This window comes from Schistocerca cancellata, chromosome 11 (assembly GCF_023864275.1).
Source record: "Schistocerca cancellata isolate TAMUIC-IGC-003103 chromosome 11, iqSchCanc2.1, whole genome shotgun sequence".
In the NCBI taxonomy this organism is placed as follows: Eukaryota; Metazoa; Arthropoda; class Insecta; order Orthoptera; family Acrididae; genus Schistocerca; species Schistocerca cancellata.
The window spans coordinates 19,750,672-19,766,477 of NC_064636.1; the positions used below are offsets into that span (position 1 = coordinate 19,750,672).

The 15,806-nt window shown below is 47.1% G+C and overlaps 1 protein-coding gene across 1 annotated transcript in view; it reads left to right on the top strand.

Annotated features, from left to right (window-relative positions):
* The window catches only part of LOC126108839 (uncharacterized), a 220,226-nt gene that overhangs the window by 20,030 nt on the left and 184,390 nt on the right, over positions 1-15,806 (top strand). The window contains exon 3 of the mRNA XM_049914202.1: positions 5,333-5,479. Coding sequence (XP_049770159.1) covers positions 5,333-5,479 — 147 coding nt within the window. The remainder of the gene's footprint in view (positions 1-5,332; positions 5,480-15,806) is intronic.

Genomic DNA, 15,806 nt, shown 5'->3' on the forward strand with positions numbered 1-15,806 from the left:
TTTTTGCGAAGGCGCCAAACGGTAGCCGTGTTCTTCGACTTGGAGAAGGCTTATGATACCTGTTAGAGAGGAGGTATCCTCCGCACTATGCACAGGTGGGGCCTACGCGGTCGCCTGCCCCTTTTTATTGATTCCTTTTTAACGGATCGAAAGTTTAGGGTACGTGTGGGTTCCGTATTGTCCGGCGTCTTCCTCCAGGAGAACGGAGTGCCTCAGGGCTCCGTCTTGAGCGTAGCCCTTTTTGCCATCGCAATCAATCCAATTATGGATTGCATTCCACCTAATGTCTCAGGCTCTCTCTTTGTCGATGACTTCGCGATCTACTGCAGTGCCCAGAGAACATGCCTCCTGGAGCGCTGCCTTCAGCGTTGTCTAGACAGCCTCTACTCCTGGAGCGTGGCAAATGGCTTCCGGTTCTCTGAAGAAAAGACGGTTTGTATCAACTTTTGGCGATATAAAGCGTTCCTTCCGCCATCCTTACATCTCGGTCCCGTTGTTCTCCCATTCGTGGACACAACTAAGTTTCTAGGGCTCACGTTGGACAGGAAACTGTGTTGGTCTCCACACGTCTCTTATTTGGCGGCCCGTTGTACACACTCCCTTAATGTCCTCAGAGTTCTTAGCGGTTCATCTTGGGGAGTGGATCGCACTGTCCTGCTTCGCTTGTATCGGTCCATAGTCCGATCGAAGCTGGATTATGGGAGCTTCGTCTACTCGTCCGCTCGGCCGTCCCTCTTACGCCGGCTCAACTCCATCCACCATCGGGGGATACGTCTTGCGACCAGAGCCTTCTACACTAGTCCTGTCGAGAGTCTTTATGCTGAAGCTGCCGAGTTACCGTTGACCTACCGGCGCGACGTACTGCTGTGTCGGTATGCCTGCCGGCTGTCGTCTATGCCCGACCACCCCTCATACAAGTCCTTCTTCGCCGATTCTCTCGACCGTCAGTACGGGTTGTATGTGTCTGCCCTGCTGCCCCCCGGAGTCCGCTTCCGTCGCCTGCTTCGACAATTGGATTTTGCCCTCCCTACCACCGTCAGAGAGGGTGAGAGCCCGACACCACCTTGGCTCCAGGCTCCGGTTCATATTTATCTCGACCTCAGCTCACTCCCGAAGGAGGGTACTCCGGCTGCAGTGTATTGCTCACGGTTTGTCGAACTTCGTGCGCGACTTGCCGGTCACGCCTTTATTTACACCGATGGCTACAAAACTGACGATGGTGTCGGCTGTGCCTTTGTCGTCGGGGCCGCCACCTTTAAATACCGGCTCCTCGACCAATGTTCCAGCTTTACAGCCGAGCTTTTTGCTCTCCATCAGGCCGTTCAGTATGCCCGCCGCCAACGCCATTCATCATATGTACTCTGCTCTGACTCACTCAGTGCTCTTCAGAGCCTTGGAGCTCCCTATCCGGTCCATCCCTTGATTCAACGGATACAGCAGTCCCTCCATTCTTTCGCTGATAATGGTGGTTCTGTCAGCTTTCTGTGGGTTCCCGGACATGTAGGAGTGCCTGGGAATGAGGCTGCGGATGCTGCAGCCAAGGCTGCAGTTCTCCTGCCTCGGCCAGCCTCCCATTGTGTCCCGTCATCTGACGTTCGTGGGGATGTATGTAAGAGGCTTGTGTCGTTGTGGTGGGATGCTTGGTCATCCCTCCAAGGAAACAAGCTCTGGGCAGTAAAACCGCTCCCAACTGCTTGGACAACATCCTCCCGACCATCTCGGCGCGAGGAGGTCCTTCTGACCAGGTTGCGGATTGGGCATTGCCGGTTTAGCCACCGCTACCTGCTCTCTGGTGCCCCAGCCCCGCAGTGCCCTTGTGGTCAGGCATTAACAGTGCGCCATGTTTTATTGTCGTGTCCCCGTTTTAGTCAATTTCGTGTTGTCCTGTCCCTGCCATCTACTTTACCGGATGTTTTAGCTGATGACGCTCGAGCAGCTGCTTGTATTCTGCGTTTTATAACTTTAACTGGCTTTTCCAAAGACATTTAATCTTTTTACTTATTTTATCTGCATCTTTGTCAGGTCCTTCTGGTGTCCCCTCCATCCCCTTGAGTTTTACCAGATTCCATGTGCTCTAACAACAGTGACTGGGCGCTAATGACCTCAGCAGTTGAGCACCCTTAAACCCAACCAAAAAAAAAAAAATTTTTTTTGTGACATTTGGAATCTAGTATGGATACCAGTGTAAAATGTGCCACAAAATATTTTGAACTATTGACCTGGGCAGAGAGAATTCCAATGACACAGCTCGAGCACTGGCTGCAGAATTTGTGGCACTTGCCGTGCAGTCAGCTGTAGCTACAGCAACTTCGTCAAGTGCCGTGGGAGTAGGCCCCTCCCTCTCCTTGCTGCGCTACTTAAATCCCTTGTTTCTTCAAATTTCTTGATCACATTCTTTACCATACTCATTGACGTGGGGCCTCTTCGCAGCTGTTTGGCAGCAATATTTCTGCAATTGAGTGGTGCTATTCTGATAAAACAACTATACCGACAATGCTCGGTCTTTCTTCTCAGTAGTACAAGGTGTACAACTTTGCTTCCGCCGTTTTTCCCCAACATTTGAGGCTTTGATGAAACAAATTGGTTACCCGTGTATCATTTAAAGTATATTCCATCGCTGGCCACTACTTTCTCCCATCTTTTGGGCAGGGAACGAATCCCGTGTCGAAAAAATTGTTCATCTTTTGAAGCGAACCATGAATCGATCCAATTTGTGACTTCTTCACGAGATCGGAAGTGTCGCTCAGCCAGGCCACGCGCCACTGATCTAAACAGGTGATAGTCAGAGGGAGCAGTGTCTGGAGAATACGGCGGGTGTGTTAGGACTTACCTTTTTAATGTTTGCAAGTACGTTTTGACCTCTCTTGCAGCGTGGGGTTGTCGTGCTGCAAAATCACTTTAGCGTGCCTCTGATTGTATTACGGGCGTTTGTGTTTTAATGCTCTGCCCAGATGCATTAATTGCGTGATAACGAGCACCTCTGATTGTTTCACTCGGTTTTAACACCTCATAGTACACAACGCCAAGCTCATCCCACCAAATGAAGAACACGATCTTGGAGCTTTGAATATTCGGTTTGGCTGTGAATGTGGAAGCGTGGCTGGGATATCCCCATGATTTTTTGCGCTTAGCGTTATCGTAATGAACCCATATTTCGCCTCTGGTCACAGGGGGTAGGCCGAGTAGGTTGGAGGGGGTGGGGGGGTGGGGTGGGGGGAGGGAGAGGGAGAGGGAGATAAGACTGGTAAAAATAAAAAGGACATTGTAAATGACAAGGAGCTGTCAGTATCATACGCTCTCCCTTGGTACAGCAAGTTGGAATGCTAGTGAAAATAACATGCTTCTCTCTTCTTTCTTTTAATTTTTAGTAATAAAGACAATAAATGGCATACATATGTTTAAATGTAAACATTTACTAACTTCTAATGTTAGTAGTAAAAACTTTCAAAAAGTACTTTTTTAAAAAATGCCCAGATTTTTGGCATTTAAAACTATGTCCTTCTCACTGACCATTTTCCCGGCCGACATCACTAGCCACAGCCTTCAAGGAGTGGTAGTCTCATAAGTTTTGCAAGAGAGCTCGAGTGAAGTGACGACGGATCGTGAGCTGTGCTCGGGGAGCTCAGTCGGTAGAGCACGTGCCTGCAAAAGGGAAAGGTCCTGTGTTCGAGTCTCGGTTTTAATCTGCCACGAAGTTTCAAATTTTGTATGGCTTTTTTCTGTTTCACTGCTCTCTGTTGTTCTTCTATCATCTTCAGCTCTGCAACCCTTTCCTGTACCTCCCGTTCACCTTCTTCTGATGTATATATGAAGGGGTACCCAAAAAGAAAAAGGAGAAGTAATGACATTGCCGTGGACAGAGCTTGTGCAGTACGCATTTCTGCTGCTAGGCATGTTCAGTGCAACTCCTTACCAGTTCGGTGCCACCTGTGTTGTAGACCTGTTTGTGATTTTTTCTGCTTGTGCACTTTTTTCCTTGTTTCATTTTTTATGGTGGCAAGCTCAAATGAACAACATGCAACTGTGAAATTTTGTTTTCTGCTCAGTAAAAATGCTGCTGAATCTGTTTCAATGTTAAAACAGCTTACCAAAATGACACTATGGGAAAAACTCGAGTGTACGAGTGGTTTTCTCGGTTTGAAAATGGTGGCATGTCGGTTGACGACAGACGTCATTCTGGACATCCACCGGTGGGCCCAGAAAAATTTGACACCTTGCGTTCACAAACCTTCAGCACACAATTGATCGACAGTCAGAGATTAGTGGGTCACCTCGGAGCTCGGATCGACGAATTTTGACAAGATTTGTGGCAGACAGTTCGGTTCTTCCCCCGTGACAGTGCACCTGCACACACGGCCATCTGTTGTACAGTTTTTGGCTAAATATGGCGTGGTTCCACTATCCCGTGCACCTTACTTGCCTGACCTGGCTCCGTAGACCTTTTCCTTATATCCACGCACGAAAAAGGTCACGGAAGGACACAGATTTGAATAACATTGAAGAAGTCATTGGAGGAGCTGTCAGCCATTTATAAAGATTACTGCAAGAAATGTTTTGAACAGTGGTAGCACCAGTGGGACAAATGTATTACTGTTATCAATCAGATCGGCGATCGAGGACCCCGTAGATCGTGAGCCGACTTCACTGTGCTCCCCCGTAGACGGCGATCCTGTGCGCTTCGGATCCAGTTGTCACGGAATCCTAGTTGGCAGACGTCTTTCTGTAACTCATCCTGCCATAGCTTTCTGGGTTTTCCGATTGGACAGGCACTGTCAGGTCTTCACATAAGCACAGCTTTTGCCCGAGAGGTGTCCGGTCTCCTAGTAACGTGGCCTACCGAGCTTATTCTCAGTGCTTTCAATTTGTGAACGATGTTCGGTTACCTCATCAGCTTGTACAATTCTTGGTTTTTTCCACGTCTCTACGAGCTCCCATCCTGGAAAGGTCCAAAAATCCTTCTCGTAATTTTTCTTTCGAGGACTGACAAGTTTTCTTCATTGTTGATTGTTGTGCTTAGGGTTTCTGTCCCATACAACAATACTGGAATTATCACTGCATCGTACGCATTAAGTTTGGTCTGAATTGATGGATTCTCGGAGGACATTATGTGCTTTAGACTGAAATAAGTTTTAGACCCGTTCACAATACGTTGGTTTATTTCCTGTTTTAAATTATTTTACCTGTTGAACCATGTAGCGAGGTATTTAAAATTTTCCATTTCAGCAAATTTCCATATCCCTACCTGCAATGGAGAGTATTTTGAAGGGGATAAGGTTGTTTTGTAAATTTTTCCACAATACCTCACAGCAGAGTAAGTCTGGCCGTGTTGCAGTGTGCCCGCCGCCAGTTCCACCACATCGGCGGCTCCGCTGGGCTGCAGCGACGACTCGGATGGACTGAAGACGCACATCTCGACCGCTTTCGGTGGGCTGTTGGACCGAGGGCTCGTCAGTCGGCTGGAGAGGGGACGCGGCTCGTGGTAGGTGGAGCAGTGCGTCGATCACTGTGTGTATACACTTCTCTGGTGCCAACACAATCAGCTACACGATTAAAGTTGTGCAAATTTGTATGTTACTGTAGAATGAGGTCTGACAAAAAAGTTGTGGGAATTTTTGTTTAAAGAATCTTCATTTGTTCATCGAATTCAGCTTTGTCCCCTCAGATATAATACAAGCGTGCCAGCGCTTGTTCCGAGCTTGGCAAGCACTTCTGGAACTCTCTTTTTGTTACAGTGCTCAGCTCCCTCAGTGGCTCTAGTTTCCCTCATCAGTGGTGGCAAAATGACGTCCTTTCACGGTTTCCTTCACCCTCAGAAATAAAGAGAAGACATAGGGGGCCATGTCCAGCAAATATGATAGGTGAGGCAAAAAAAAAAAAAAGGTGTGGCTGAGCTTTCAGGTGTGAGTGGGAGCATTGTCGTGATGCAATTTCCACGAGTGGTTTTGCCACAATTCTGGTATTTTTCTTTGGATTGCTTTGTGCAGACAGTGCATTACTTCTGAGGAGTATTCCTTATTGACAGTATGACCGTAAGGCAGGAACTCATGATACACTATCCCATTGTAGTCGAAGAAAAAAATGAGAAGTACCTTCACGCATGATCGAATGTGTCGAATTTTTTTTTTTTTTATCCTGGTGTCTGCTTCGTTGTCGGTCAAGTATATCCTTGTAACCTTCTTTAGAAATTTTGGATCGTTGTTGAATTCGTTCAGCAATTCCTGGGTGATGTCTGTGTGAATTTGTTTTGAGCTGAGATTCAACAGTTTCGGAACAAATCTTGCTGCTAATCATTTCGTCTTTCGTATAGATTTAAGTGTCAGGAAGTTGTTTCTGAAAGCATTTGTATGGAGTGTAGCCATGTATGGAAGTGAAACGTGGACGATAAATAGTTTGGACAAGAAGAGAACACAAGGTTTCGAAACGTGGTGCTACAGAAGAATGCTGAAGATTAGATGGGTAGATCACATAACTAATGAGGAAGTATTGAATAGGATTGGGGAGAAGAGGAGTTTGTGGCACAACTTGACAAGAAGATGGGAAGCGGTTAGTAGGACATGTTCTGAGGCATCAAGGGATCACAAATTTAGCATTGGAGGGTAGTGTGGAGGGTAAAAATTGTAGAGGGACACCAAGAGATGAATACACTAAGCAGATTCAGAAGGATGTAGGTTGCAGTAGGTACTGGGAGATGAAGAAGCTTGCACAGGATAGAGCAGCATGGAGAGCTGCATCAAACCAGTCTCAGGACTGAAGACCACAACAACAACAACAACAACAACAACACGTGATGTAAATAAATGGACTACTTACTTATGAGTAATGATTTTTACACTGTCCGGTGATTTGGCAATTTTCCAGTGGATAGGCACTTTCGTCAGTAGTGACTACTGTTCCTCGCTTCTCTCCCTACGACGACTTTAGAGCAGTTGCCATATCAGTGCACATGCATCATCATTTGACGATTTGTTCTGTTTACTTGCCCCCACGTGATGTGCTCGATGAAGAGGCCGTAACCGACCTTATTACACAGTTCCCCCGCCCCTTCAACCTCTGCAGTGATTTTAATGCACACAGTGTGCTTTGGGGCTCTGCAACTACATGCCACAGGGGTAGAGAAATTTAGAAGCTTCTCATGTCATTGTGTGCGTACTTGCTGAATACGGGACACGGCACACATTTCTGCACAGCAGCTGGGTTGCTCTCCAACTCTTGCTCGTACTGCTTGATGGAAAGTGGTCGGGATTTGCACAGAAGTGATCACTTCCCGATCTGTATTCGTCTGCCAGATGGAGTGGAACCTGAAAGGAAACTGCTGTGACGGGTGCACGGTAGAGCAGACTGGACACTTTATAGCCAGTTGGCCCAGATTGAACACTGTGCCAATGTCGAGGCACGTGTGGATCGTATTACAGTTACACTGTGCCGCTGCAGCATCCATTCCACAGGCCACTGGACAACAGAAGAGACGAGCTGTCCCTCGGTGGACAGGACTAGGTGTGCAGCCCTGTGTAGGTTTGTGTCAGCCAACTACAGAGACTCTTGCAGCCTTTTATGTGGCGAGGGCAAAGTACTGCCGAATTATTGGAGAGAGCAACGAGAGGTTGTGGCAACAGTTCCTGAACACCATTAATTGTTCCACGAACTGTTCTGTTGTATGGGAGACATCAGGAGAATTTCTGGGAGAGGAGGGAGGTGCCCCGTGGCTTCTGTAATGGGGAACAGCACTCTCCAAACCAATCCACAGGGCACTGCCCAGACTGCGGCGGCCTATTTTGCACAACTGCCAGTGAGCATCCATAGAGCAGTTGCTGACAGGTGTAGTTTTGGACATCTGGTCCACTACTGATGAAGATCACAGCTGCCCATTTTCCGTGCGGGAGCTGGATTTCGCATTGTCTGAGGCCCGTGACACGTCGCCTGGTCACGACAGAATCCGTTATAGTATGCTGCAGCACCTCACGAGGCAAAACAAAGATATCCTTCTCACACTTTTCAACGTGTCGGGTCACTTTTCCGACTCGTGGCGTGAGGCACTTTGATCGTACATCCCCGAGTAGTTACCGTAGTGTTGCCCTCACTAGCTGTGAGGGAAAAACTTTGTAGCTGATGGTAAACTGCTGCCTTGTCTCGATCTTAAAATCCAGGTGCCTCCTTAGTTACTTCGAGTGTGGGTTCAGGAAGTATCACTCCACCTTTGATAACCTGGCCTTACTGGAGGCGACCGTACAACAGGCTTTCCTATGCCGGTATCACCTTCCAGGTATATTTTTTGACATTGAGAAGGCCTACAGTACTAGTCGGAGGCATCTTATCCTCGAGCAGCTTCACGAATGGGGTTTTCTTGTTTGTATTCCCATTTTCATTCAGCCCTTCCTCTCGCCACGATATTTTAGATACCGAGTCGGTGGCGTCCCGTCTGATCGCATCGAGCAGGAGAATGGTGTCCCTCGAGATAGCATTTTAAGTGTGACTGTCTCTGCCGTAATTATTAATAGCGTTACGTCCGTAGTGAACAGTCCTGCCGTAGTGAACAGTCCTGCCTGGTGTTCTTTCTTTGTGGATGACTTCTCCGTGTTTTGCTCTTCGAGCCTCGCAACGACAACACGTCAGTTGCAACTAACTCTTTGACATTTGGGTAAATGGACACAGAAGAGTGCTTTGAAGTTTTCCGCGGAGAAGTCTGTGTGTATTCTTTCTAACCGTTCTCGTTCCATTTTTAATTTTCCTGAGTTGAGGATGAGGGGCACTGCCCTTACTTTTAAAGACACAGTGAGGTTTCCGGGCCTCATATTTGACTCTAAGCTTATATGGTTTTCACATCTGAAGGACGTGAAAAAACGGTCACTTAAGGCTTTAAGTATTTTAAAATGTCTTAGCTACAGTACACAAGGAACAGAATGGACTCGTCTGCTCTGGTTTTACAGTGCATTTCTGCAATCTCGGCTCGATTATGGGTGCACAGTGTAGGGGTTTGCGAGATCCTCTTATTTAAAGATGCCGGACGTGGTGCACCGTGAAGGGATTTGTTTAGCCACTGAGGCATTCAGAACAAGCCCCATACCTAGCCTCTTTGCCGAGGCTGTTGAACTGCCACTTCACGGTAGGTGACAACAGCTTATGGTGCGCCAGGAATATAAAACACTGTCCACACCATATACACCCACATACCGTACCATTGCTCAGCCTCCGCTGGAAAGACTTTTTGTAACCGGTGACAGGTAACGAAGCCCTATGGGATTAGTGCACAGGATTGCCTTCAAAGATGGATGTGGCTGATCTTCACGTTTTACATTGCAGTTGGAGCAGATTTCCTCCTTGGCTTCTGTGGAGGCCCAAACTTATTTTAGACTTGACCAGGTTTTACATTTCAATCTGTTTTTTACATTTTAGATATGTGTCGCAGTTAGACTATAGTGTACACTGATGGCTCCAAACAAGGGAATTCCCCGACCGTGTCACTGAAATTTGCCTTCCTGACGAGTGTACCATTTTCTCAGTGGAGCTCCACGTGATTCTGAAGCCACTGGAGCAGATGGGTCATACGAGGTGCTATCCAAAATTTTCGGGACTGGTGCTGCCATCTGTTGAAAACCTGACCTTTGGACTAATGGTCACCATCAGCCTTGAAGTAGTTCCCATCCGCATGTACACATCGGTCCCAGTGCTTCTGCCACTGGTCAAACATTTTCCGGAAGTCCTGTTCTTTGACTGTGTTTATCACCACGAGCAATGCTTCTCGAATCCTATCAAGAGTGTCGAACCGACGACCTGTGAAATCGAGTTTCAGTTTTGGGAATAGTACGAAGTTGCAAGGTGCCAAATCTGGTGAGTACGGTGGGTGGGGTACAATGCTGTGGTCCCCCCCCCCCCCCCCCCCCCCCCCCCCCCAAAAAAGGACGCGGTGAGCAAGGATGTGTGACAGGGTGCGTTATCGTGACGGAGCAGCCAGTTCCCTTGATGTCAAAATTCGGACCTTAGTCGTCGCACATTTGCACAGAGCCGTCACAAAACGTCACACTAGTACGTGGAATTCACTGTTTGGTTGGGTGGGATGAATTCTTTGTACACAATTCCCTCGGTATCAAAGAAAACGATGGTTGCGCTATTCACTTTGCTTTTCACCTGTCTCACTTTTTTGGGTCTCGGAGAGCTCGGGTTCTTCCACTGGGATGAATGTTGCTTTGTCCCTGGGTCTTAACTGTAAATCCAGCTCTCGTCGCCGGTGATAACCTGTGACAAGAAGGTCGGATCATCAGATGTGGTCTGACGAAGGTCTGTGCCCTCTTCAACACTCTGTACCTTCTGATCGGCAGTCGAGATCCTCGGCACAAATTTTGTGGCGACACGATGCGTACGTAATTCGTCAGTCAACATTTGTTGACATGTCCTGTAACCAATAGACCACTTCATCCGCAAGGTCTCGAATGGTTCGACATCGATCCACAGGAACCAGTTGTTGAAGTTCGGCAACAGTGTCTGGCGTTGTGCGGCTAACGGGCCTTCCAGTGTGAGCATCATCTTTGACGTGCGTACGGCTGGCCCCGAACCGAGCGTGCCACTCAAACACGTGTATACGGCTCGTGCTCTGTCCCCCAAACACTTGTTGAATCATTGCGAGGTTCTCCGTAGCACTTTTTCCGAGATTCACACAGAATTTGATACACACGTGCTGTCCTGTTCCCGGATCCATCGTAAAATCGCCACACACCAAACAGAGTATTACGGAAATCACTGTGGACACGCAACACGTCCTCCCAGCTGAATGCCACTCTGCACACTGACTCGTAAGATATGCAGCTCTCGCCACCTAGTGGTGCGAAGATCTACTACTACTCCTACTTTCCAAATGGCATCACCAGTCCCGAAAATTTTGGATTTCACCTCGTATTTGGGGCAAACGGTTTCTCGTCTGCTCTGATTCCCGTAGTGCCTTACAATCATTACAGAACCAGTGCCCAGCTGAGGAGGTGGTCCAGCTGGTATATGACCAACTGTACATGCTCCAGTGGTAGGATAAGCAGGTGTCATTCTGCTGGATGCCAGGTCGTGTAGGGGTGTGAGGAAATGAACAGGCAGACTGGCCTACCGAGGAGACCTGCAGAGGACAGCATGTGGCACAGTGTCATTTCTGCACTACACTGGAAGAGCATGCAGTCGTGGGGTGAGGAATGGCTGGCGGTTGGAACAGTGGTCTGATCATTTAATACTGAACGACTATGACCGAGGTGTGGACGGGGCCAAGGAATTGACATATCAGATGTGATTTAGCACACAAATAATTTATTCATAACATACAATACATAACACCAACTACGTAAATCCTGCTTCGATGCTTACGATTGCCCAAAATGGGAAGGCCACCACTTTCGAATTGGAAAGGCTTTAATTTAAGAAACTAAAATGCCTATTATATTTTTTTAAAATAATAACAACACAGCACATAAGTAAGCTCTAAGCGAACGTACTCTTAAATTTTTAATTATCAGTCACAAAGCGTGGGTTTACCACATTTAAATTCTCATTGCAATGTAAAACATAAATACATGAATTCACAACACAGCATGGCTTCAAACTTTCTACCTGGACAACCTATGGTCCTAAAACTTTCGTATTACATTCCAGCCAATCACATTAATAACTTATAAACACGGTTGGTGAAATACAAACGTTTGCACTATAATCAAGTTTAATAATCGACAATCATTCAAAAAACAACATCAGAAGTTCGATACGGAGCATGTGAGCCTGTTTATACAATCTTTCGGACCAAAATAGACACGAGGGCCACCATAACAGAAGTGCGCTAGTTGTTTTTAGGATAGGTGCTCCCATTAGCTTAATCACTGAGCAGATATTTACTTAAGTGACAGGTAAGATAGTTAATGCAACTGGAAGGTATTCCTAAAGTTCTTTTTTTCTTCCTCCCTTTTAACAAGGGGGTTTTAGTAAGGTGGAAATTACACTTTGAGGAGACGCAATAGCAATCTAGCGGGCACACCTTCACGAGGACTCCATGCCACTACACACGTACTAAACTAGCCGCGTGTCCGCTGTTCGAGCCAAACATTAACAACACAGTTCCACATTCCTGACACCCAGATAGTCCGGATCAAAACAAACCAAAAATCCCAAGAGTGCAAGATCCAGCATAGCTTCAGAACAGATCTTACTTCATGCAGTTGCCTTCACAAATACAGGTATCTAATTGAAAACAATAACGTGTAACAACATTCCCTGATCATCACAATGTTCTTCTTTAGGTCCCGGTAGCGCTAGACAACACTGACATGCCCATGTTAACAAACCTCTAAGGCAACACCCTCCAATTGACAAGCCGAAACCAATGTGACCCGTTATCAGCTCCGTGACAGGACTCGAACCCCCGACTACTGTCAGTGCAACTCACTTAGAATAAATACAGCACAAACAGTATGGCGGACACATATACCCAGGGATTAACAGAACACTAGACTGAACTAGAATTAACCTTAATAATACGGCACTAGATCTTGGGAGCCAAGGAACTAACTCCCCACTCGAAATTCTGAAACCACAGGGCGGGAGGATGAACTACCAAAACATAGACGTGCAAACGTACACAAATAACTGCCAAAATACACCACTACACCGGTTAGCAAAGATGTGTGGAGGAATCTGCACTGTCAGAGTTGCACCAGTGAACAGAACAGAGGATTGACACAGCGGTGGCCACAAGCCGGGAAAGACGACTGGATGGACTCAATCCCAAAGGACGATCAACTTGAAACATTCACACTTAACTTCTTTTCTCCTTTCCCTCGGCGCACTTCGTCGTTTGTCCGGGACTGCTGTGCACAATTCTGAGCCGTCCCCAGTCGTCCCGGCAGACACCGACCCAGCTGAACTGCTCCCGGACTCAAACCCTGTGACGGTTACTGTTTGTTTGCCTTCATCGACACAGGCGACGATTAGACTGCCATCCGCCTCACATGGACAGAGGGGCCCAACCAGGCCGGCGTTCCTCCACGGGTAGAAATGTGGGTTCGATAACAATGCCCCTACGTGGAAGGCAGGATGTCGACGTCACCAGAGCAGACGCGAAGGCCACTGCGCGACAACCTCCTCCAGCGTGACTGCGCTCGCCTATAAATAGTACAGGCCAAAGAGTCTGCTGCAGTAAACACGGGAGTCGGTCGTGTTACCAGCCTACGGTTTCTAAGTACACCAAAGACAGAACTCGCAATCGATAGTGGGTACACTACGGGCGTGAGCTCAAACGAAAGAGCTCCATAAAAGACCGACCCTGAACAACTGCGGAAAAACGAAATAGAAGTGAAGCAATAAAAGAGCAACGAGACGCTAGAGCCCGATCGCACCCGAACACTGTCGATTACCAAAAATATTGACTCCACATGACGCTCAGGAAACGAGCCGTGGAAAGATGGAAGTACACGCGGCTCAGTGGTGACGGCCAATGAGCTGCGGTTGGCGAAGTCGACAACCCAGCTGTGGCATTCCCTCTGCCAGTTGCTCAGGCAGAATGAAGAGACTTTCACCCGTCTTAGAATTGGGCACTGCCCCCTCTCACAGTTTTTTACTCCACCAAGAGAATCCCCTGTTTCGTGATGCTTTTGGTGCGCACAACTGTGTCCACCACATTTTGACAGAGTGCATGTTATACCGTGATGTAAGGGCAGAAGCAAAAATTTTAGCTGATGATACGAGTGTGACGAAGGTTTTAAAGCTTTGTGATGATGTGTCTGGACCGTGGCCAAAACTTTTAGGTGTTGCAGAGTCGCTGGCTCCTCCTTTTGTCTTCTTGCGGTCAGCCAGCCACATCCATCTGCTCTGTTGTTTTAGCTCCTTATACCACTTTCAGCCTGTGTAGTTAACATTTTAATATTGACACAAACTTTGTTCTGCACTTCTGTGCGGTTATGTACACAGTTTGCTGTCGTGCACCCGTACAAACATCTCCGCTCCTCCTCTTCACTTTTTCCACACTGTCGTCAGTAATCGATGTGATAGGGCATCGAGGGTGGTCTTAGTCTTCGACATCGTCTCGTCCTTCTTTGAAACGTTTATACCGCTTGTACGAGGGCAGTTCAATAAGTCATGCAACACATTTTTTTTTCTGAAACAGGGGTTGTTTTATTCAGCATTGAAATACACCAGGTTATTCCCCAATCTTTTAGCTACACAACACTATTTTTCAACGTAATCTCCATTCAATGCTACGGCCTTACACCACCTTGAAATGAGGGCCTGTATGCCTGCACGGTACCATTCCACTGGTCGATGTCGGAGCCAACGTCGTACTGCATCGATAACTTCTTCATCATCCGCGTAGTGCCTCCCACGGATTGCGTCCTTCATTGGGCCAAACATGTGGAAATCCGACGGTGCGAGATCGGGGCTGTAGGGTGCACGAGGAAGAACAGTCCACTGAAGTTTTGTGAGCTCCTCTCGGGTGCGAAGACTCGTGTGAGGTCTTGCGTTGTCATGAAGAAGGAGAAGTTCGTTCAGATTTTTGTGCCTAGGAACACGCTGAAGTCGTTTCTTCAATTTCTGAAGAATAGCACAATACACTTCAGAGTTGATCGTTTGACCGTGGGGAAGGACATCGAACAGAATAACCCCTTCAGCGTCCCAGAAGACTGTAACCGTGACTTTACCGGCTGAGGGTATGGCTTTAAACTTTTTCTCGGTAGGGGAGTGGGTGTGGCGCCACTCCATTGATTGCCGTTTTGTTTCAGGTTCGAAGTGATGAACCCATGTTTCATCGCCTGTAACAATCTTTGACAAGAAATTGTCACCCTCAGCCACACGACGAGCAAGCAATTCCGCACAGATGGTTCTCCTTTGCTCTTTACGGTGTTCGGTTAGACGACGAGGGACCCAGCGGGAACAAACCTTTGAATATCCCATCTGGTGAACAATTGTGACAGCACTACCAACAGAGATGTCAAGTTGAGCACTGAGTTGTTTGATGGTGATCCGTTGATCATCTCGAATGAGTGTGTTCGCACGCTCCGCCATTGCAGGAGTCACAGCTGTGCACGGCCGGCCCGCACGCGGGAGATCAGACAGTCTTGCTTGACCTGGCGGCGATGATGACACACGCTTTGCCCGACGACTCACCGTGCTTTTGTCCACTGCCAGATCACCGTAGACATTCTGCAAGCGCCTATGAATATCTGAGATGCCCTGGTTTTCCGCCAAAAGAAACTCGATCACTGCCCGTTATTTGCAACGCACATCCGTTACAGACACCAATTTAACAGCTCCGTACAGCGCTGCCACCTGTCGGAAGTCAGTGAAACTATACGAGACGAAGTGGGAATGTTTGAAAATATTCCACAAGAAATTTCCGGTGTTTTCAACCAAAATTGGCCGAGAAGAAAAATGTGTTGCATTACTTATCGAACTGCCCTCGTAAATTGGTGTCTTACTCGTAGTAGATTCACCAATAGCCACAGTCAACATTTCGAATGTGGTCCTGCACTTTACTCCATTTTTCAAGCAAAATTTAATGCAAATTATCTTTCTCAAATGTAAAAATTCTCCGAGCAGTCGAAAACGTGTGTAACATTTTAGACTGCCCACAATAGACATTCAAAACAGCTGAAACTGCAAAAATACATCAGGAACATGTTTATGACCAAGATAAAAAATAAATAAATTGAAAATCGGATGTATAAAGCTGGTGAAATTAAAAAAAATCCCTTTACTTTTTCATCACACGTCATATGTATTGTGTTTTATGCATTGGATAAGTAGTTTGAGCAGATTAAATTTTTAATTGACAATAGCTATTTATTACAACA